The 23,617-nt window shown below is 44.6% G+C and overlaps 1 protein-coding gene across 2 annotated transcripts in view; it reads left to right on the forward strand.

Annotated features, from left to right (window-relative positions):
• snx25 (sorting nexin 25) overlaps positions 1 to 23,617 on the forward strand; it is a 53,489-nt gene that overhangs the window by 7,267 nt on the left and 22,605 nt on the right. Inside the window, exons 4-8 of one of the 2 annotated variants that reach the window (XM_071411395.1) lie at positions 4,794 to 4,966; positions 7,300 to 7,486; positions 16,860 to 16,930; positions 18,083 to 18,300; positions 23,412 to 23,543. In XM_071411395.1, coding sequence (XP_071267496.1) covers positions 4,794 to 4,966; positions 7,300 to 7,486; positions 16,860 to 16,930; positions 18,083 to 18,300; positions 23,412 to 23,543 — 781 coding nt within the window. The remainder of the gene's footprint in view (positions 1 to 4,793; positions 4,967 to 7,299; positions 7,487 to 16,859; positions 16,931 to 18,082; positions 18,301 to 23,411; positions 23,544 to 23,617) is intronic. The other variant, XM_071411396.1, reaches the window with a different exon arrangement.

Here is a 23,617-nt window from a genome sequence, read left to right on the forward strand (position 1 = left end):
AGCATTTGTCAATAACAAAATCGGAAAGTACTTTTTGGAGTAGGTGCAAGATGAGAAAAACGATGACAAGGGTTTGAGTGTGAGGTGTATCCAAGTTGCCACACACCTCTTCAAACTGAACAGTTCCTAAGTCATTTCAATTAGCTTTTATGACTCAAGGAAAGCGCTTTCAGCTATCAGGTGCTTTTTTTAAGCTCTACTAGCTTTGCCATTGATGAACAGAAGCAAGTGCACGTGTAGTTTTTTGTTTGGAACACAGCCCTGCGTCCCCACCGTCACACAATTACTGTTGATTCTATCAGTCAAAACCCATGCATCCCTGTGAAGCAGAGAACGTGACCTCTGGCGTCATGTATAGCATGTTACTTTACAGCCACTGTGTTCCAATTTTGGTGCTTATCAATGACAAAATCTGCCGTTTTCAACCGTAAGGGATGAGCTACTGGTCAGTGTTTACGATACTGTACAGTCTCTGTTCCATTTGCCCCGGATATGTACACGTAGAAGTGGAGCTCACTCATAGGAAAGCAAGGACAGACAGGGAAATGGGGAAAGTATTCGGACCCCTTGACTTTTTCCCCCCAAAAATTACGTTACAGCCTTATTCTAAAATGGATTGAATAAAAACATGTCCTCTTCAATCTACACACAATATCCCATAATGACAAAGTGATAACAGGTTGTTGATTTTTTTTTGAAAATGTATTACAAATTTTAAAAAATACCTTATTTACATAAGTATTCAGACCCTTTGCTATGAGACTTGAATTTGAGCTCAGGTGCATCCTGTTTCCATTAATCATCCTTGAGATGTTTCTACAACTTGGAGTCCACCTGTGGTAAATTTTAATTGATTGGACATGATTTGGAAAGGCACACAACTGTCTATATAAGGTCCCACAGTTGACAGTGCACGTCAGAGCAAAAATCAGGCCATTAGGTTGGTTGGAATTGTCCGTAGAGCTCCAAGACAGGATTGTGTCGAGGCACAGATCTGGGGAAGGGTACAACATTTTTTTTCGGCATTGAAGATCCCCACGAACACAGTGGCCTCCATCATTCTTAAATGGAAGAAGTTTGGAACCACCAAGACTCTTCCTAGAGCTGGGCTATCAGGGAGGTGACCAAGAACCCGATGGCCACTCCAACAGAGCTCCGGAGTTCCTCTGTGGAGATGGGAGAACCTTCCAGAAGGACAGCCATCTCTGCATAACTCCACCAATCAGGCCTTTTATGGTAGACTGGCCAGATGGAAGCAACTCCTTAGTAAAAGGTACATGACAGCCTGCTTGGAGTTTGCCAAAAGGCACCTAAAGGACTCTGACTGTGAGAAACAAGATTCTCTGGTCTGATGGAACCAAGATTGAACTCTTTGGCCTGGATGCCAAGCATCTCCTCTGGAAGAAACCTGGCACCATCCCTAAGGTGAAGCATGGTGGTGGCAGCATCATGCTGTAGGGATGTTTTTCAGTGGCAGGGACTTGGAGACTAGTCATGATCAAGGGAAAGATGAACAGAGCAAAGTACAGAGATCCTTGATGAAAATCTGCTCCAGAGCTCTCAGAACCTCAGACTGGGGCAAAGGTTCACCTTCCATCAGGACAACGACCCGAAGCACATAGCCAAGACAACGCAGGAGTGGCTTCGGGACAAGTCTCTGAATGTCCTTGAGTGGCCCAGCCAGAGCCTGGACTTTAACCGGATCCAACTGTAGGAAGAGTCTGTAGAGACCAGAAAATAGCTGTGCTGCGACACTCTCCATCCAACCTGACAGCGCTTGAGGAACTGCAGAGAAGAATGGGAGGAACTCACAAAATACAGGTGTGCCAAGCTTGTAGCATCATACTCAAGTAATCGTTGCCAAAGGTGCTTCAACAAAGTACTGAGTAAAGGGTCTGAATTCTTATGTAAATGTGATAGTTTTTTTTTTTGCTTTGTCATTATGGAGTATTGTGTGTAGATTTAAGGGTGGACACACAATCTGATCAATTTTAGAATATGGCTGTAACATAACAAAATGTGGAAAAAGTCAAGGGGTCTGAGTACAGGGCATTCGGAAAGTATTGTCTGAGCAGCGGAAGTCATAAAAAACACAATTTAAATGTGTTCATTATGCCTTTTTAAAATAAGTTACTCACTTGTGACTGTCTGTTAGTTCATTTAGCTCCCGAAATGCATAGTGTTACTTACAATACAGTGAAGCAACCAATTAAAATATTATTTTCTATAAGCAATCCATTAGATACATTTTAACAGTAGGCCAGTTCCAAACAGTCAACATTGAAGCAGGAACTCTGCTCTCAGCTAGGTAACCTGTTGGAATTTACAGCAAATGTCACTATTTTGAAAGACTTTGAGCAGGTAGGTCCTCACAGTGAGCAAGCTGCTTCCCTTGGTTTCTGTACTGTGTGTGTCTCTGGCTCTGCATCTCACATTGACTTTGAAAGAAGGAAGAAAGTGGTCCTCATCCATCAACTGATAGTTTTATTGGATGCCGTTTGGGATGCATCCATTGTGTAATCTTCCTGTGCTAGATTAATATTGGGTATTATGGGGTATAATAATGTATTTTGTATGTTGCCAGTGCCACATTTTCTCTGTTCAGACAGAGCTACTCTAGCAGTCTGTGTCATGTCAGAGGTCCCTTTTGAACTTTAAATGAGGCTTTTCAGAAGTTCAGCCAGTCAGTCCTTCTCGCCCAAAGACTTCCAGCTGGAGATGCTGCTCATTATTTAGCACAGTGGATGCATTTCTTTCCCAGCTTGTTTCAGATGCACTCGACCAAAACTGCTGAGATATGTCGTGTCTTTGCTATCATTAAATTGAAGACTTATAGTTTTTTTTCAAAGATTCTCTGTAATTAGTTATTACGCGATCAACTAAATAATAACGTAACTAATTAACTATGAATTTGGGAGCACCAGGGAAAGTAGTCAGATTACAAATCTGATTATTTTCATATCTGATCAATAGTCTTCTGATTAATGATTTATTTATTTTACCTCACGTTAGTCTCATTCCAAATGTCGTAAATTGTTGGTTATCTGCACGAACCCAGTCTTCACTATGAGTCATCCATACATCAATTGTCTTAAATCATTTATTTATTACTAAGTAATTCACAGAAATGCATAAACAAACAAACTTAAAATAGTTACATGAAATGATGGGAGAAATATGCCCTAGTGGGCTGAACCGGCATGGCGGCTTGTTAGACAAAGGGAAAATTGGGTTCGACTAAGAAGTCACTACAGAGTCCATAATTATAACAATTGACATGCTAATCCTTTACACATGAACGCTCACTCATTCGGGAACAATTGCAATCAATATATATATATATTTACGCTCAGTGTGTCGTCTTGATCGCTGGAGAAAAGTTAGTTTCTGTTGGAGATTCGTCTGTCTTGGTTATTGTGGAAAGTTCAGAGTGACATTCGTTATAGAATGGATGTTTCGGCGGTTGTCTTTCTTCGCGTTCAATGATACCGAATTCCTAGCTGAAGACTAGTAGTCAATATCAAAGACTTGTTCTTATTCGTCTAAGAGTTTAACCACGTGGTATGGTTAACAGATTCAGCAATGGTACTTAACCTTCGTTCTCCTCCTATGGAGAAAAAACATGGTCTACTGATAATTTCTCAGAGTTGGGTTTTATTTGGAATTGCAGAGAGGGGCTGCCCCAGGATGTCTGACCCAACTGGCTCAGGGGCGGGTCCTCGGATTTAGTTGAAATCAAAAGGGATTTGTATTTTTCTTCATTAAACAGTCCAAAATCATATTATACAAACGGTATCATACTCACTCATTCATTTTATACAACAAACAGATGTAAACCTCATATCTGAGGTTATTATACAAACAGCGGTATGGTAATGTAGCCACACAGTCTCCCATGAGTTTCCCACATTGTGACAAACGGACCGGTTAATAGCTGGAATCTTCACCGATCTTTTATACTTTTGCAGGAACATGAAATCTGTTCGTACCTCAAGTTCTGTGAGGTGGAAGAAAACCCTCTGCCCTGAAAGTTTACCCTCTCTCTAATACTGTTTGGCCATGAGGAGATTCTCAGGAATTTACGACGTCTCTCTGTGACCACAGCATTGGTTGAAGGAGGAAAGGGGGAGGCAGGGAGTGGCAGGGAGAGGGGGATGGGCTTTATGTACCTAAACAGGCAACGTCATGACAGATACATCTGCCCCCCCAGAGTTCCCTGCCCCCCCAGAGCTCCCATGACATTGTTCTATGATGGGTTTGTCACTTGTCTTTTTTAAGACTGCAGCTTTATTTACACAAAGATGATGCTCACTTTGACAAACCCATCATAGTGAATGTATAGTCTTAAGTAGGGGTGAGTGTGTTTTGTTCAAAGCACACTTCTGTATGTAGGCTTTCCAGTAAATGCACACTTATGTCATGCCTGGTGTCATGCCTCATTAAAATGAAAGAGCTGTGACTGCAGTATGGATCAGTATCAGCTATGTTCTCTCCAGCCCCTCTGTACAGAGATATGTCATGAGGACAGATTGCCCTCTAAAGCTGAATACCAAATCTCTGATGGCTGGCCAGCCTTTATCCTGCTTGGAGTCCGATTGGGGGGGAAAAACTAAGCGCTACAATTAATTCCATTGATTTGCAGTAATCAGCTTACACAAAGATACTGGCATTGCCTGTGCAGTAAGGAAACGCTCCTCTGTAGTGTGCAGAACAAAAAAGTTAATGTAGGAGACAGCAGGGTGTGCTCTGTAATGAGCCCCACCCTTCTCTAACCCCCCCCCCCCCTCTCCCAGGCAGGAGGAGTTGCCCAAGCCCTTCCCCCTTCACCAGTGTCTGCAGAGCCCTGAGGAGGAGCTACGGTTCCTGCGTTGCTGTGCCCGCCTGCTCATGCTGTGCCTGCTGCCCACACGAGACGCCCGCTCCTACAGCCTGCGCGTGGTTCTAGTGGAGGTTATCACCACCAAAGGTACACAGACAGCCAGGGACACACCGTCCTCTCTCTAAAGCTCATCCATTATTCATTCTACACAGGGACTGATTCACCATGCGTCCCAAATTGCACCCTATACCCTTTATTGTGCACTACTTTTGACCAGGGCCCAAAACCTATGGGAAATTGTGTTCCAAATGGCACCCTTACGCAGTGAATTGGAAATCTATTTCATGTAACACTGGCATGATGAGCAATGATGTGGGCTGGATGATGTGCCAGAGCTCCAACTGAATGACTTGTCAGCTACTGTATTTATGCTGTTAGGAGGAGGGGAGATGCTCTCGCATGCTTCTCGCTGTTCTAACCAAAAAACAACAGGGAACAACCAGATATTTGCTGGTGTTAAAATATTAATGACTCTAGACTGTCTCTGACGCCATATGGAAAAGCAAAAGGCAACACCAATCAGAAAGGGCTGTGTTTCACAACAGGGTTTTACTTCCTTGTGAACTGACTTGCTGTGCCATCACAGATGTGGTTCTGTTATTAGCAGTGAAGGCTGCCTGACTGCAGACCAAGGAGGCAGAGCTAAATGGGCTGTCAAGAAGGTGTGGGGGCGATTTTGTTTATCTTGCAGGCACAGATGGATGACAAAAATATACTTCCAGACCCCTAATTATATCTTCATTACCACCGTTACTTAGCAACATCCCTCCTTCAAGGTACTGAACATGTTAGATTTGCACAGTTTTTTACCTCCACTCTCCTGTCATGGTGTTGGTGAGGTTCTGTTATACCTCCACTCTCCTGTCATGGTGTTGGTGAGGTTCTGTTTTAAGAGCATCCAAAATGCTCAACGTTACTGCTCGACATTAGTGCTGCTCGACATTAGTCAGATATGTTATCAGATTTCAATGTTATTGTTTCACATGTTATCAGTTTTTGGGGGGCATTTGTTCATTTTTTGTAATTTGTTTATTTTATTTGATCTCACAACAAAGTAATAAGATTTGAGGATAGATTTGATTTCTTGAACAATGGGACATTGTATTCTAACTGAGCTCAACCAGGCTCTAGTACTTCTATGGGTTTCCATGGAGGACTGACTGGATGGACAGAGGTGTACCTCCCAAATGGCACCCTATTTCCAATGTAGTGCACTACTTTTGAACAGTGCATAGGGCATTGTTCAAAAGTAGTGCACTCTGTAGGAAATAGGGTGCCATTTTGTACACAACCAGAGAGGGTGAAGTCTGGGGAAATGTACTGACCGCTGCCCTCTGTACCAAGGCTGGGGGCTGCCTGGAGTGGCCAATCTCTGATTCCATTTGCCAGAGATTATCTATGAAATCACCATTAGAAAGCCATTCCACCAGCTATGTGTGAGGAATCTGATAGTTTGCTTTGCAGCACAGAGCTCGGAAATGTTTGCAGTCACACATAAAGCATATCAGATCATTCAGTGTTTGGCTGAAAAACCTGTAAACTGAAATGGAATAGAATCCAGCCATCTAACCAACACACTAAAATGCTCCCAACACACATCAGCAAAGCTTTCATCTAGTGCACAACATCTAGCTTGATGTAGATGATGCCTGCTCTCAGTATTAATACCCATCAGAAGCAAGCAACAACAGAAGGTAGTCTGCAGCTCTCTCAGATCTAAATATTAATGCCTTACAAGGAAATATGTGGGAGGGTGTAGCAGCAAGAGTGGAGGATGAGGGGAGTGGTTCCTGTACCAGCCCATAGACCCCCCCACCCCCCCTCCCGTGGTGCTGTAGCCATCCAACCAGCTGTCAGAATGATGAAACCCCCGAGGAGCACCCTATTCTCTACATCAGGGTTTCCCAAACTCGGTCCTGGGGACCCCATGTTTTGGTTTTGGGCGGGACCAGGACCGAGTTTGGGAATCCCTGCTCTACAAAGTGCACTCCTTATGGGCCCTGGTCAAAAGCAATGCATTATATAGTGAAAAGGGAGTCATTTTGGACATAGCCCTGGCCTACTGCCTGCCAGCCTTTACCTGTTCAGCTGTTTACGGCTTCTTGCGTAAGCATGTATGAGTCACCCCTTCCCTTATAAAACATTTATCTCCTCCATAAAAATGAAATGTGAAGAAGCTCACTAAGATAGCCAGTGATATCTGAAGGCAGTCCAGACATGCCATTGTAATAAAGGTAATCCAGTATAGTGTGTGGTTGAGGAAGAGAGGAGGCTTTTACATTCAATGGCTCTTTAGTTTGTGCTTGTGTCAGAGGATGTCACTTTACAATATTAGCTAGTTCTCGTGTGTGTGTGTGTTTAAATGATTAAGCTGGAGCATGCCACACTATAAGCCTGTTTTCTACTGTGTGTGTGTGCAGTGCTGAAGCCGCTGGTGGAGGTGCTGAGTGACCCAGACTTCCTGAACCTCATGCTGCTTTCTCAGCTGGAGCACCGCGAGCAGCTCAACGAGCACCACAAGAAGGCCTATACCTACGCCCCGTCCTACGAGGAGTTCATCAAGCTCATCAGCTCCTCCTCAGACATCGACTTCCTCAAACAGCTCAGGTACAGACAGCGCAGCCCAACCCTCCTCCTACTAGTGCTTCTGCGTGTGGCTCGTATGTGTGTCGATGTCCTGACTGACACAGAAGATCTCCAGTTTTCTCATTAGCCATGCCGACACGTACACCTCAACCACGCTGTCTCGTGTCACCCCGAATTGCATGCGTCATCATACCAACACGTCACACCGTCTCTCCCCTTTAGTGCTGAGACATTAGTGCTTTTTGAAGCCCGTCGGGTTGTGTTTTTTATTTTTTTATTATCAATTTAATTGTTTTAAACAATACATGCATTATGTGGGTTCAATGCTGTAACAGCACAAAACAAGATGGTAGTGAGTGACTGCGCTTTACTATCACTTATTAGGCTCTAACCACAATTTATTCACATTACTTTAATAAAATATTTCAGTTGTGTATGTTAGTTATTTTATTCCAAGTCATCATCTCATCTATGCTCAGGCAGTATCAGCCAGACAGCCTTTTATCTCAGTGCTCCCAAAAGAGTCATCAATAGAGTCATCCTGGCTAGCTGTCTGACGACAAACACTATTTCAGTAGTACTTCAAAGTAGATAAGTCATACTTTTTAAAACTGCTAAATAACAACTATCAATCAATTAGATGTATTGTTGGGTAGAGATGCCTAACAACCGCTCTGTCTGCCGCCCCCACAGGCATGCTTGCCCAGCAAGAACCAATGAGAACAGGCAGCTGTAGGCGCAATGGATTCTGGTCATTGTAGTTAATTACCATGTTTTCTGCTCTTAACTATGATGAGTTGGACAACATGTCCCAGAGAGATCTCTCTAGACAAAAGGTGCGTTGAGCACACAGAAAAAAGCCCAAACTAAATGGAATTCAAATAATTAAAGCAACTTCGGTCAATTAGTTATTTAAAAAACGCAATGTCATTTAATCGCTGAGCACTATTCACCTTAAGCCACCCTGAGTGACAAACCTGTGTTTGTGAGCCTCTATATACCTGCTTCTCTGTGTCCCTAAGCATAGAGAGCGCTCCTGTCTGACAGCCTCATTCGTGATTCCCTCTCCCCTTGTCACAGCCCTGTGTTTCTCTGTCATTGACATACAGCGCAGCTTTTCATGAAATGACACTAGGACCAAAACAATCCCTGGCTGCAGCCTCTGATCAGGGTGCTTTACCTCCTCTTGGTGTTGTGCTGTGTTCAGCTCTCCTGCAGGCTACAGTCATTACTCCCTCCCTCCCTCCAGCGCCACACTCTTATGAGCCATGCCAACCTGACGAAGATTCTTGTAGGATCTAAACATTGTTTGTTAGTGAATAAAGGTACGAGGTGGAGCTTGTGTTAGTGAATAAAGGTACGAGGTGGAGCTTGTGTTAGTGAATAAAGGTACGTGGTGGAGCTTGTGAGTGTGCAGGCTCTATTTTATTAAGTCAGCCTGTCGACCTAACACCGCAACGCTGGCTGGGTCTGCCTGTCGACCTAACACCGCAACGCTGGCTGGGTCCGCCTGTCGACCTAACACCGCAACGCTGGCTGGGTCCGCCTGTCGACCTAACACTGCAACGCTGGCTGGGTCCGCCTGTCGACCTAACACCGCAACGCTGGCTGGGTCAGCCTGTCGACCTAACACCGCAACGCTGGCTGGGTCCGCCTGTCGACCTAACACCGCAACGCTGGCTGGGTCCGCCTGTCGACCTAACACCGCAACGCTGGCTGGGTCCGCCTGTCGACCTAACACCGCAACGCTGGCTGGGTCCGCCTGTCGACCTAACACCGCAACGCTGGCTGGGTCCGCCTGTCGACCTAACACCGCAACGCTGGCTGGGTCCGCCTGTCGACCTAACACCGCAACGCTGGCTGGGTCAGCCTGTCGACCTAACACCGCAACGCTGGCTGGGTCCGCCTGTCGACCTAACACCGCAACGCTGGCTGGGTCCGCCTGTCGACCTAACACCGCAACGCTGGCTGGGTCCGCCTGTCGACCTAACACCGCAACGCTGGCTGGGTCAGCCTGTCGACCTAACACCGCAACGCTGGCTGGGTCAGCCTGTCGACCTAACACCGCGACGCTGGCTGGGTCAGCCTGTCGACCTAACACCGCGACGCTGGCTGGGTCCGCCTGTCGACCTAACACCGCGACGCTGGCTGGCTGGGTCAGCCTGTCGACCTAACACCGCGACGCTGGCTGGCTGGGTCAGCCTGTCGACCTAACACCGCGACGCTGGGTCAGCCTGTCGACCTAACACCGCGACGCTGGGTCAGCCTGTCGACCTAACACCGCGACGCTGGCTGGGTCAGCCTGTCGACCTAACACCGCGACGCTGGCTGGGTCCGCCTGTCGACCTAACACCGCGACGCTGGCTGGCTGGGTCAGCCTGTCGACCTAACACCGCGACGCTGGCTGGCTGGGTCAGCCTGTCGACCTAACACCGCGACGCTGGGTCAGCCTGTCGACCTAACACCGCGACGCTGGGTCAGCCTGTCGACCTAACACCGCGACGCTGGGTCAGCCTGTCGACCTAACACCGCGACGCTGGGTCAGCCTGTCGACCTAACACCGCGACGCTGGGTCAGCCTGTCGACCTAACACCGCGACGCTGGGTCAGCCTGTCGACCTAACACCGCGACGCTGGGTCAGCCTGTCGACCTAACACCGCGACGCTGGGTCAGCCTGTCGACCTAACACCGCGACGCTGGGTCAGCCTGTCGACCTAACACCGCGACGCTGGGTCAGCCTGTCGACCTAACACCGCGACGCTGGGTCAGCCTGTCGACCTAACACCGCGACGCTGGGTCAGCCTGTCGACCTAACACCGCGACGCTGGGTCAGCCTGTCGACCTAACACCGCGACGCTGGGTCAGCCTGTCGACCTAACACCGCGACGCTGGGTCAGCCTGTCGACCTAACACCGCGACGCTGGGTCAGCCTGTCGACCTAACACCGCGACGCTGGGTCAGCCTGTCGACCTAACACCGCGACGCTGGGTCAGCCTGTCGACCTAACACCGCGACGCTGGGTCAGCCTGTCGACCTAACACCGCGACGCTGGGTCAGCCTGTCGACCTAACACCGCGACGCTGGGTCAGCCTGTCGACCTAACACCGCGACGCTGGGTCAGCCTGTCGACCTAGCACCGCGACGCTGGGTCAGCCTGTCGACCTAGCACCGCGACGCTGGGTCAGCCTGTCGGCCTAACACCGCGACGCTGGCTGGCTGGGTCAGCCTGTCGACCTAACACCGCGACGCTGGCTGGGTCATAAGGGATCATAGCTTTCACCTGGTCCGTCTCACGGACAGAGCATGTTTTCCTAATGTTTTGTACACTCAGTGTCCATACATACACTACCGTTCAAAAGTTTGGGGTCACTTAGAAATGTCCTTGTTTTTGAAAGAAAAGCACTTTTTTTTGTTGTCCATTTTTAAAATGACATCAAATTGATCAGAAATACAGTGTAGATATTGTTAATGTTGTAAATGACTATTGTAGCTGGAAACGCCAGACTTTATGGAATATCTACATAAGCGTCATTTCCCATTATCAGCAACCATCACTCCTGTGTTCCGATGGCATGTGTTAGCTAATCCAAGTTTAGAATTTTAAAAGGCTAATTGATCATTAGTAAACACTTTTGCAATTATGTTAGCACAGCTGAAACTGTTGGTCTGATTAAAGAAGCAATAAAACTGTCCTTTAGACTAGTTGATTGTCTGGAGCATCAGCATTTGTGGGTTCGATTACAGGCTCAAAATGGCCAAAAACAAAGAACTTTCTTCTGAAACTCATCAGTCTATTCTTGTTCTGAGAAATGAAGGCTATTCCATGCGAGAAATTGCCAAGAAACTGAAGATCTGGTGCAACGCTGTGTACTACTCCCTTCACAGAACAGAGCAAACTGGCTCTAACCAGAATAGAAAGAGGAGTGGGAGGCCCCGGTGCACAACTGAGCAAGAGGACAAGTACATTAGTGTCTAGTTTGAGAAACAGACGCCTCAAGTCCTCAACTGGCAGCTTCATTAAATAGAACCCGCAAAACACCAGTCTCAAAGTCAACAGTGAAGAGGCGACTCCGGGATGCTGGCCTTCTAGGCAGACTGGCCAATAAAAAGAAAACATTAAGATGGGCAAAAGAACACGGACACTGGACAAAGGAACTCTGTCCTGCTTGATTTTTGCTCTGATGTGCACTGTCAACTCTGGGACTTTATATAGACAGGTGTGTGCCTTTCTACAGGTTGACTCCAAGTTGTAGATGCATCTTAAGGATGATCAATGGAAACAGAATGCACCTCAGCTCAATTTCAAGTCTCAAAGCAAAGGGTTTGAATACTTACGTAAATAAGGTCTTTTTTGTTATATTTTTATACATTTACGAAAATGTCTGAACCTGTTTTCGCTTTGTCATTATGGGGTATTGTGTGTAGATTGAGGATATATATATTTTTTAATCAATTTTAGAATAAGGTGTACCGTAACTTTTTCCACATTTTGTTAAGAGGTCTGAATAGTTTCCGAAGTGTGTGTGTGCGCACACACACCGGTTATATAATTATTTTTAAGCCTTTAGACAATTTGAGAGCTGTATTGTATGTGTGCCATTCAGAGGGTGAATGGGCCAGACAAAATATTTAAGTGCCTTTGAACAGAGTATGGTAGAAGGTGCCAGGCGCACTTGTTTGTATCAAGAACTGCAACGCTGCTGAGTTTTTCACACTCGCACACAGGAAACTTCCACCACCCAAATGACATCCAGCCAACTTGACACAACTGTGGGAAGCGTTGGAGTCAACATGGGCCAGCATCCCTGTGGAACACTTTCGACACCTTGTAGAGTCCATGCCCTGACGAATTCAGGCTGTTCTGAGGGTAAAAGGGGGTTGCAGCTCAATATTAGGATGGTGTTGCTAATGTTTTTTACACTCAGTGTACATGCATACATAAATACAGTGCCTTCAGATAGTATTCATGCCCCTTGACTTATTCCAGATAGCTCAGGTGCATCTAATACATTTTTTTAATCATCCTTGAAATGTCACTACAGCTTGATTAGAGTCCACCTGTGACCAATTTCAATTGTTTGGATGTGATTTACAAACACATGTCTACACAAGGTCCCACAGTTGACAGTGCATGTCAGAGCAGAAACTATACCATGCAGTCCAAGAAACTGTCTGTAGTTCTGAGAGAATTGTGATGAGGCATATATCTGGGGAAGGTTTTAAAATAATTTGTAAAGTGTTGAACGTTTCCAAGAGCACAGTGGTCTCCATCGGGAAATGGGAAAAAAAATATGGAACTACCCAAACTCTGACTAGAGCTGGCCGTCTGACCAAACTGAGCAACCGGGCAATAAGACCTTTGTCAGGGAGGTGACCAAGAACCCAATGACCACTTTGACAGAACTACAGAGTTCCTTGGCTGAGATAGGAGAACCTGCCAGAAGGACAACAGTCTCCACAGCACTGCATATGACCACTGCTCCCCATCTAACTTAACAGAGCTTGAGAAAATATGCAATGAAGAATGGGGGAAAATCCAGATGTGCAAAGCTTATACAGACATACCCAAGACGACTCAAAGCTTATACAGACATACCCAAGATGACTCAAAGCTGCAATCACCACCAAAGGTATTCTACAAAGTATTGACTCGGGTGTGAATACTTATGCAAATGATTTTTGTATTTCATTTTAACTAAGTTTGCAAACATTTCTAAACATGTTTTTACTTCGTCATAATGGGGTATTGTGTGTAGATGGGTGAGAAAAAAAAATGATTGAATCCATTTTGAATTCAGGGTATAATACAAGATGTGGAATAAGTCAAGGGGTATAAATACTTTCTGAAGGCGCTGTGCATGCAGCTGGTGTTCAGCCTGCCGTGTGCCTGACGATCAGAAACTGCATTAGAGGACGGATGTATACATCCCAAATGGCACCCTATTCCCTATAGTGTGCTACTTTTGACCAGAGCCCTATGGTAGTGAACTCTATAGGGATGAGGGTGCCATTTGGGATACAGCCATTGAATGCCCTGTAGTTACTAGTGTATGATAAATCAGCAAAGCATCTTATAATACCTGATCCATCACAACTGTGGATCAGTCCAATCTTTCTGTATGGCACTCTCTAAGGCAACGATTTCATATGCTTTAATCGTTAAAACTAGTCATGTTCTCCACATCGATCACAAGATATAGACCCTTTATTTCTTTCGTTGCCAATTTGAAGCTATATTGATCCAACTGTAAACTATTTTTTTCTTAAGCACTCTGAGCCTTGGCAATGTTCTCTTGTATTAAGCAGCTAGCTAAAATGTTGCAAGGACAGCCTGCTACATTATCTAAGGATGACTCATATGTATCTACTGTTGGTAGTCTGTTTACCAGAGGTGTCTGATCTGATTCTCAGTTACGGAAATCATTTTGGCTAAAGTGTTTGTTCTCTTGCCGTGTCCAACAGTTTAAACCAGTGGATTTACTTTTTAGGCATTTAACAGAGGCTCTTTATCAGAGTCGACTTACAGGAGCAATTAGGGATAAGTGTGTTGCATAAGGGCACATCGGCGGATTCGAGCCAGCGACCTTTTTGTTACTGGCCCAACGCTCTTAACCGCTAGGCTACCTGTTGGATATAAGGCTTTTCACTTGCGAGATAATTGCAGTATCCAGACAGCTAAATGAGCTAGCTTAGCATGGTAGATGTAACCATATTTAAGCCCACTGATGACGAAGAGCTAGCTTAAAGTACACTGAACCTGCCCTGTCCGTATACCTTACTGCTGGGTTTCCATGGGAACTGAGCTTCAGTAAGATGACATGTACTGTAGCAAAGCGCTTTATCAGGGAATCAAGAACAGGTTTTTATATCAGTGTAACAGGGGGGTTTTATATCACTGTAACAGGTCTCTAAAACAGGGGGGGTTTATATCGTATAACAGGTCTCTAAAACGGGGGTTTTATCACTAACTGGAGTTTTATATCACTGTAACGGGGTTTTTATATCAGTGAAACAGGACGGGTTTATCGGTATAACAGGTCTCTAAAACGGGGGTTTTACATCACTGTAACAGGGGGGTTTTACATCACAATTTTTTCTATTGTCCAAGTGTTTAAACGCCTTGATTGTTTATTCAAATATGTAATACAAATCTAAACTTCTTTTGGGTCTGTTTTATTCCACTATAATGCTCCAGGGCTCTTTTTTTTTTAGCATTTTGGCATGTTTTTATAGAATTAGAAAATAAAACATTTTATAAAGCTAACATCCCTTATCACTACAACATGTCTCTAAAACAGGGGTGTTTATATCACTGTAATACACAGCAAATACTTCAATTGTTTAAGCATATGTTGCAGAACAGTGAATATTGACAAAACATTGCTTAAATGGGTCAGGGGTTAGCCAACATATACTCAAAACAGACATGTTTTCAAGTTCAATGCAAACATTTATAAAATATGGTAAGTGAATCATTTAAATCAGCCTATTCCCTATATAGTGCACTGCTTTTGACCAGAGACATGGGCCCTGGTTAAATGTAGTTTACTATATAGGGAATAGTGTTCCATTTGGGACACATACAGTGTTCCCATACAGGCAGTGGTTAATGATGCCTTCACTGACTATTTTGTGCTGTATTGTGTCAATACCCCGTAATGACAAATCAAAAACAGGTTTTTTGAAATTTTAGCTAATGTATTAAGCGATTACAGCCTTGAGTCCTCTTGGGTATGACGCTACAAGCTTGGCACACCTGTATTTGGGGAGTTTCTCCCATTTTTCTCTGCAGATCCTCTCAAGCACTGTCAGGTTGGATGGGGAGTGCTGCTGCACAGCTATTTTCAGCTCTCACCAGAGATGTTCAAGTCCGGGCTCTGGCTGGGCCACTCAAGGACGCCCCAGTCTGAGGTCCTGAGTGCTCTGGAGCAGGGTTTCATCAAGGTTCTCTCTGTACTTTGCTCCGTTCATCTTTCCCTCGATCCTGACTAGTCTCCCATTCCCTTCTGCTGAAAAACATGATGCTGCCACCACCATGCTTCACCGTAGGGGTGGTGCCAGCTTTCCTCCAGATGTGACGCTTGGCATGGAAGGTTCTATTTCCACAGAGAAACTCTAGAGCTCTGTCAGAGTGGCCACTGGGTTCTTGGTCACCTCCCTGACCAAGACCCTTCTCCCCCAGTTTGGCTGGGCTGCCAGCTCTAGGAAGAATCTTGGTGGTTCCAAACTTCTTCCAGTTATGAATGATGAAGGCCACTGTGTTCTTGGAGACCTTCAATGCTGCAGAAGTCTTTTGGTACCCTTCCCCAGATCTATGCCTCGACATAATCCTGTCTCGGAGCTCTACGGACAATTTCTTAGATCTCATGGCTTGGTTTTTGCTCTGTTATGCAATATCATCTGTGGAACTTTTATATAGACAGATGTGTGCCTTTCCAAATCATGTCCAATCCATTTGAATTTACCACAAGTGGACTCCTGTTGTAGAAACAGATGAAGGATGATCAATAGGAACAGGATGCACCTGAGCTCAATTTCGAGTCTCATAGCAAAGGGAATTATGTAAATAAGGTTTTTCTAAAAACCCGTTTTTGCTTTGTCATTATGGGGTATTGTGCGTAGATTGATGAGAAATGTTTTATTTAATCCATTTCAGAATAAGGCTGTAACGTAACAAAATGTGGAAAAAGTCAAGGGGTCTGAATACTTTCCGAATGCACTGTATGGCTAATGCTCTATGTAATGTTAGTGACGTGTTGCATGTGTGTCTACGTCAGTCTTAAGATGACATGCTGTATGACGCAAATATTATTTCCTGATGGATACAATGGTTATCATCCCAATCATATCTACCCATATCCAAGGTCACATGGCCTTGAACTACCCTCAGCATTACTTGTAGTTGACTGCAATGAGGTAATTACATGCAAACCAGTCTGTCTGTGAGAGTGCCAGAGGGAGCAATATTCCATGCTAAATATTCAACACCATTCTATGGGGCCCTGCAGTCTATTACATTTATTTGACGTCTCTGGTCATTTGAGGCGAGGCATGGTATGAGGCAGTGAGAACGCAAAATGATTGCAATTGGTGTCATCTCCACTTGCGTGGAGTCATCGTTTCATTGGCACTTTAATGGCTTATTTCACCTGTAATTGGGATGTGAAATTCAAACTAAATGTTCTCTGCACCACCATGGCTTTCCTACCTTCTGATACTTAACCATAAATGACATCCATCTTACTATTGTAACGGGTGGCTCTTTGGGCAGGCCTACAGGATGACGTCCTGTTTTCAATTATACTAATGGTACGGTAGTCCAGCTGAAACAACTCCTTTTTGTTCTTCCCGTCTCTTCTCCCTTTCTAACTTCTTCCTCTCTCTCCTTCTGTAGGTACCAGATCGTGGTGGAGATCATTCAGGCCACCACCATCAGCAGCCTCCCCCAGCTGAAGAAACAGAAAGGTAGGTCATGAACAACAACTCCACTGCCTCTAGTGAACAACCTTTAGCTACAGGCTGTGTTCTAGACCGTATTCACAAAGCATCAAGAGTAGGAGTGCTGATCTAGGATCAGGTCCCCCCCTGTCCATGTAATCTTATTTAATGTGAACTAAAAAGGAAAACTGATTCTAGATCAGCACTCCTACTCTTGATGCTTTATGCGTACGGGTCCAGGCATATAACAGCTCTGATGTCAATGGAGTTTGATGTTGCATCTATGACTAAGAGCTATGATTGACAGCTGGGCAGTTACCAAGGCGTCGGCACAGTGATTATCCAGAGAAATTCACCGGAAATTTCCTATGAGGCAAAGGTTCTTTGAGCCAGTGAATGCATTAAAATGTTTCTCTCTCAGCAAGCTGCGACACTTTAATATTCTCTCTTTCTCAGCGAGCTGCGATGGGCAGTGGACTGGAAACTGACAGGCTGGAAGCTAAATGTCATTCAATGACTGATCTCTCACACAGCATAAAGGAGAGGCTGCCGTTGTCAGTCTTCACCCTTTCTCAGATGAATTGAGCGATACGATTCAGAGAAAGAGGGGGGATGATTTGTATGTGATGAATGAGAAAGACATTGTGGCAACTCCAATGTGAGCTAAAAGCTGTTCACTTGATCCTCTGTCTCACCCCATCTGCCTCCCAGCCAGGCTTTCATTACCTCTCTGTACAGGGGGGAAATTGAGTTATGTTTGTAGAAGGGCAGATGATGTTTCCTCCACAACGTAGTGCGTCATGTTCTCATTCACCCTCCTCTAGTCCATCCAGAGACGTCATGTTGAAAATAGATGTAACATGAGTTGTCTGAATCATCCTAACACAGTAATGGGGATGGTGTGGAACTCAATAGTGTCAATTTATCTGAAGAATTCATGTCCCATCTCCTGTCTGTCTGAGACCTGCAGGGTTCTGTTGTTCTCTCTGTCTGAGGGAGCTAGTTTTATTGGTCTCAATACAAGGTTGATAAAGAATCTCTTCTCTCATCACTATTTGAAGGGCTGTGCCTTTGTCTTTGGTGTTCGCTTTGATTAACCTATCAAATCTTTGGATTAAAGCATCTGTGGTCTCGGTGGTGGTATTTAACTGATCAACCGTATATTTTAAATATACTAAGATGTCCTCCGACAACTCGTCCCTACAGACAGTAAAGGGAAGGAGACTGCAGCCATGAAGGCCGACCTGCTCAGAGCACGCAACATGAAGCGCTACATCAACCAGCTGACTGTGGCCAAGAAGCAGTGTGAAAAACGCATCCGTCTCCTGGGAGGCCCCAACTACGAACAGCAGGAGGACGGCTGCACGGACGAGGGAGAGGGGCCCCAGAGTCAGAGGGTATGATTACATACACACACAGTGCCCAGTGTTGATGTTTGGCTGGGGTTTATGTCAGTCTGTCTGCAGTCCCTTTGCTCTAAACCCTCTAAATCTAAAAAACCCTCAACTCTCTAATCACAAAAAATTATATTGCTACATGCGCTGAATACAACAGGTGAAATGCTTACTTACAAGCCCTTAACCAACAATGCAGTTAAGAAAATATTTACTAAATAAACTAAGTTTTTAAAAAAGCAACACAATAAAATAACAGTAACGAGGCTATTTATACAGGGAGTACCGAGTCAGTGTGCGGGGGTACAGGTTAGTCGAGGTAATATGTACATGTAGGTAGGGGTGCATAGATGATAAACAAAGAGTAGCAGCAGCGTTTAAAAAAAAAAGAAAAGGGGGGGGGCGGGTCAATGCAAATAGTTTGGGTAGCCATTTTATTAATTGTTCAGCAGTCTTATAGCTTGGGGGTAGAAGCTGATCAGAACCCTTTTGGACCTAGACTTGGTGCTCCGGTACCCCTTGCCATGCGGTAGCAGAGAGAACAGTCTACGACTAGGGTGGCTGGTGTCTTTGGCAATTTTTAGGGCCTTCCTCTGACACCGCCTGGTATAGAGGTCCTGGATGGCAGGAAGCTTGGCCACAGTGATGTACTGAGCCGTATGCTCTACCCTCTGTAGCGCTTTGGGGTTGGATGCCGAGCAGTTGCTATACCAGGCGATGACGCAACCAATTAGGATGCTCTCGATGGTGCAGCTGTAGAACAGCATTCTTACGTATGTGTTCCTTTTGTCCAGGTGGGAAAGGGCAGTGTGGAGTGCAATAGAGATTGTGTCATCTGTGGATGTGTTGGGGTGGTATGCTAATTGGAGTGGGTCTAGGGTTTCTGTGATGATGGTGTTGATGTGAGCCATGACCGGCCTTTCATTGCTACAGACGTGAGTGCTACGGGTTGGTAGTCATTTTAAGCAGGTTACCTTGGTGTTCTTGGGCACAGGGACTATGGTGGTCTGCTTGAAACATGTTGCTATTACAGACTCAGTCAGAGACCGTTTGAAAATGTCAGTGAAGCACTTGCCAGTTGGTCAGCGCATGCTCGGAGTACACGTCCTGCTAATCCCTCTAAACCAGGGGTCAAACTCATTCCACGTAGTGTCGGCTGGTCTTAGATTTTTTTACTTTCAATTAAGAACTCGACAACCAGGTGAGGGGAGTTCCTTACTAATTTGAACTTACTTCATCAATCAAGTACAAGGGAGGAGCAAAAACCTGCAGACAATCGGCCCTCCGAGGAATGAGTTTGACACATGCTCTAAACCCTCTAAACTCTGACAAAGTGCCTGTAGCAGATGAAATCCTGTTTTATCACACGGCAGAACAGCCAAGACGGCAGAACAGCCAAGACGGCAGAACAGCCAAGACGGCAGAACAGCCAAGACGGCAGAACAGCCATGTGTTTGTTTGACAGTGTAATATCTACAGCACACACATACACTGAGCCCTTTGGCATTTCACAGTGAGGACTGTGTTGACATGCCCAGAGGTTCCCTATAGAGGATAATTACAGCAGGGAGAGGAAGACCTTATTGCCTCCCAGTTCATTACATTAGTTCATATTGTAACTGTATTTGAGTGTCATTAAACATTACTTTGACTCCTCTGCAGTCCCAGATGAATGAGCTTTAATGAATGTGGGCCTGGCATTCCCTTATCTGGAGTTCAGTAACATTTTCTACAAAGTGCACTTTGTAGAAAATGGGCTTCTGTTTGGAATGCAGTTTGTGTCAGCCCACCCTGAACACCCTGTTGGAACATTGGCCCATTAGTCCCGTAACGACATGATGGCTGAGCTCTCAATGTTTTTGACGAGCACAGTGTCTGTATCTGGCAGTGATGAATAACCCCAGGTCTCTTCACCACACTGAGTGGTGCTCCACTCTGTACATTTTTGTTGTCACCTTTAAATTGGTTGGCTAACCTTCAAATCAATGGCATTTATTGACTGGCTGCCACCCTATTCTGATTCAGAGGGGTTGAGTTAAATGCGGAAGACACATTTCAGTTGAATGCATTGTGGTACAACTGACTAGGAAATCCCCCTTTCCCTGTTCCCTACATAGTGGAATACTTTTGACCATAACCCTGTGTTTAAAGGTGGTGACCTATATAGGCAATTGGGTGCCATTTGGGATGCAGTCTGCTGTTCTCTGGGGCCAGTATACAGGGTTCCTGTAGTCATGAAAATCCTGGAAAAGTCATGACATTTTACAATTGTGTTTTCCAGCCCTCAGTTTTGGAATTTTATTTTAAGAATTTGTTAGTGTAATATATTTAGGCACAGTTTAAAAATATATTTTAACAATCAAATAAAAATCTACATATCAGCCAGGATCGGAATGACGCTTTAGCGCATGTGTGTTTAAGCGCATCACTTGCATGTGTGCACGACGAGTGGGACGTTTCTCAAGGACAGAGACAGCAGCAGGTAGGCCTAGTCTGTAAAATATGATAGAGAACAAATTAATAACTAATTAGGTAGCCAATTCAAAACATATTGTACCCTCTAGTTAACTGTTTAGCTAGTGTTATCATGTTTGAATATTTTCGTCATATCCCCCAAAACCTTCCACAGACACAAGGCCAAACAAAGTTGATTAACATTTTTGAATGATTCATATGATTCTTTTCAACGGTTCTTTTTGACGAAACAAAGGATTCACTTCGCCGTTGTATTAGATGGGATTCGGTTCAATCGAATCATGCGACTCAAAATATTGAAAAAAATATTAATATTAATTTGTGAATCGCGAACTTCAGGGGAGTTTTTTTAAATATATCCTTTTGAATTATGTCACTTCAACTTGTTTTGTAGTCGATTTAGGCATCCAATGTAAGGGACATTGCAACACAATACATTGCTAGTCAGCCTGCAAGTAAACGCATCTAAGGACTAAGGTCGGTTAAGGACTTATTTAACCTATATTTAACTAGGCAAGTCGGTTAAGAACAAATTCTTATTTACAATGACAGCCTACCAAAAGGCCTCCTGCGGGGATAGGACCACTTTTATTTATATATATATATATATATATATATATATAAAACGTTTTAATACAATATAAATATAGGACAAAACGCACATCACAACAAGAGACAACACTACATAGAGACCTAAGACAACAACATAGCATGGCAGCAACACAACATGGTAGCAGCACTTAACATGGTACAAACTTTATTGGGCATAGACAACAGCACAAAGGTCAAGAAGGTAGAGACAACAATACACCACACATAGCAGTCACAGCTGACAGTAAGAGTGTCCATGATTGAGTCTTTGAATGAAGAGATTGAGATAAAATTGTCCATTTTGAGTGTTTGTTGTAGCTCGTTCTAGCTGCAGCGAACTGAAAAGAGGAGCGACCCAGGGATGTGTGTGCTTTGGGGACCTTTAACAGAATGTGACTGGCAGAACGGGTGTTGTATGTGGAGGATGAGGGCTGCAGTAGATATCTCCAGATAGGGGGGAGTGAGGCCTAAGAGGGTTTTATAAATAAGCATCAACCAGTGGGTCTTGCGAAGGTTTTATAGAGGAGTATAGAGTGCACTGATGTGTCCTATAAGGAGCATTGGTGGCAAATCTGATGGCCAAATGGTAAAGAACATCTAGCTGCTCGAGAGCACCCTTACCTGCTGATTTATAAATGATGTCTCCGTGACCTAGCATGGGTAGGATGGTCATCTGAATCAGGGTTAGTTTGGCAGCTGGGGTGAAAGAGGAGCAATTACGATAGAGGAAACCAAGTCCAGATTTAACTTTAGCCTACAGCTTTAATATGTGCTGAGAGAAGGACTGTCTAGCCATACTCCCAAGTACTCAATCTCTAAACTCTGAGGTAGTAATAACACCTGTGGGAAGAGGGGCATTCTTACCAAACCACATGACCTTTTTGTTTTGGAGGTGTTCAGAACAAGGTTGTTAAGGGTAGAGAAAACTAAGAAAGCTTTGTTGTAGAGCATTTAACACAAAATTCAGGGAGATGCCAGCTGAGTATAAGACTGTATCATCTGCATATACATGGATGAGAGAGCTTCCTACTGCCTGAGCTATGTTCTTGATGTGAATTGAGAAGAGCATGGGGCCTAGGATTGAGCCTTGGGGTACTCCCTTGGTGACAGGCAGTGGCTGAGACAGCAGATTTTCTGACTTTATACACTACAATCTTTGAGAGCGGTAGTTAGCAAACCAGGCCAAAGACCCCTCGGAGACACCAATACTCCTTAGCCAGCCCACAAGAATGGAATGGTCTACCGAATCAAAAGCTTTGGCCAAGTTAATAAATGGTCAGACAGTGACACATTCTTCCCTGCATTTAGCTGATTATAGGGTGTAATCAGTTTCTATTGGACAACTTCAGGTATGTTTATCCCCGTTTCGCTCCGTTTGCAGAAACTTTTTCAACAGAATCGGTGGAATGAATACACCCCTGATCACACGTAAACACAGTTCACTTGTAGCAGCCACGTTGGATTCATTTTTCCATCTATACACACCCTCCTCACCTTGTCCCTTTGTTTGTGGACTTCAAATAATGAATATGTCTCTTGCTTTTCCTTCATTTTGAGACTAAATGAATTTGTTCAAAACTGTTGTCTTTCTCTGAGACAACTACTCACCACATTTTATGCGCTACAGTGCTATCTAGCTGTAGCTTATGCTTTTCAGTACTAGATTCATTCTCTGATCCTTTTATTGGCTGGACAACATGTCAGTTCATGCTGCAAGAGCTCTGATAGGTTGGAGGACGTACTCCGGAAGTTGTCATAATGACTAAGTCTATGGAAGGGGGTGAGAACCATGAGCCTCCTAGTTTTTTTATTTTATTGAAGTCAATATACCCAGAGGAGGACGAAAGCTAGCTGTTCTCTGGCTACACCATGGTGCTACCCTACAGAGTGCTGTTGCAGCTACTGTAGACCATCATTGCAAAATAGTGTGTTTAAATCAATTATTTGGTGACAAGATTATATTTAGTGTGGTTTTATCTAAAATGTTTGAGCAGGGCTGGATCAAAAGCCTCTATGTAAACCCCCTGTGTTCTGTCTGTTCCCTGTAGATCCTCCAATTTGAAGAGATCATGTCTAACCCAGGGTTCCGGGAGCACTTCCGTGTCTACATGGAGCGAGTGGACAAGAGGGCTCTCATCAGCTTCTGGGAGCTAGTGGAGATGCTCAAGACTGCCAACAAGGTAAAGTTGTCACATCCTCCAAAAGCAAACGTTAAGCCAGTGTTAGTGACTACTGACATCATGTAAAATATCTC

Source organism: Salvelinus alpinus, chromosome 7 (genome assembly GCF_045679555.1).
Source record: "Salvelinus alpinus chromosome 7, SLU_Salpinus.1, whole genome shotgun sequence".
Lineage (NCBI taxonomy): Eukaryota > Metazoa > Chordata > Actinopteri > Salmoniformes > Salmonidae > Salvelinus > Salvelinus alpinus.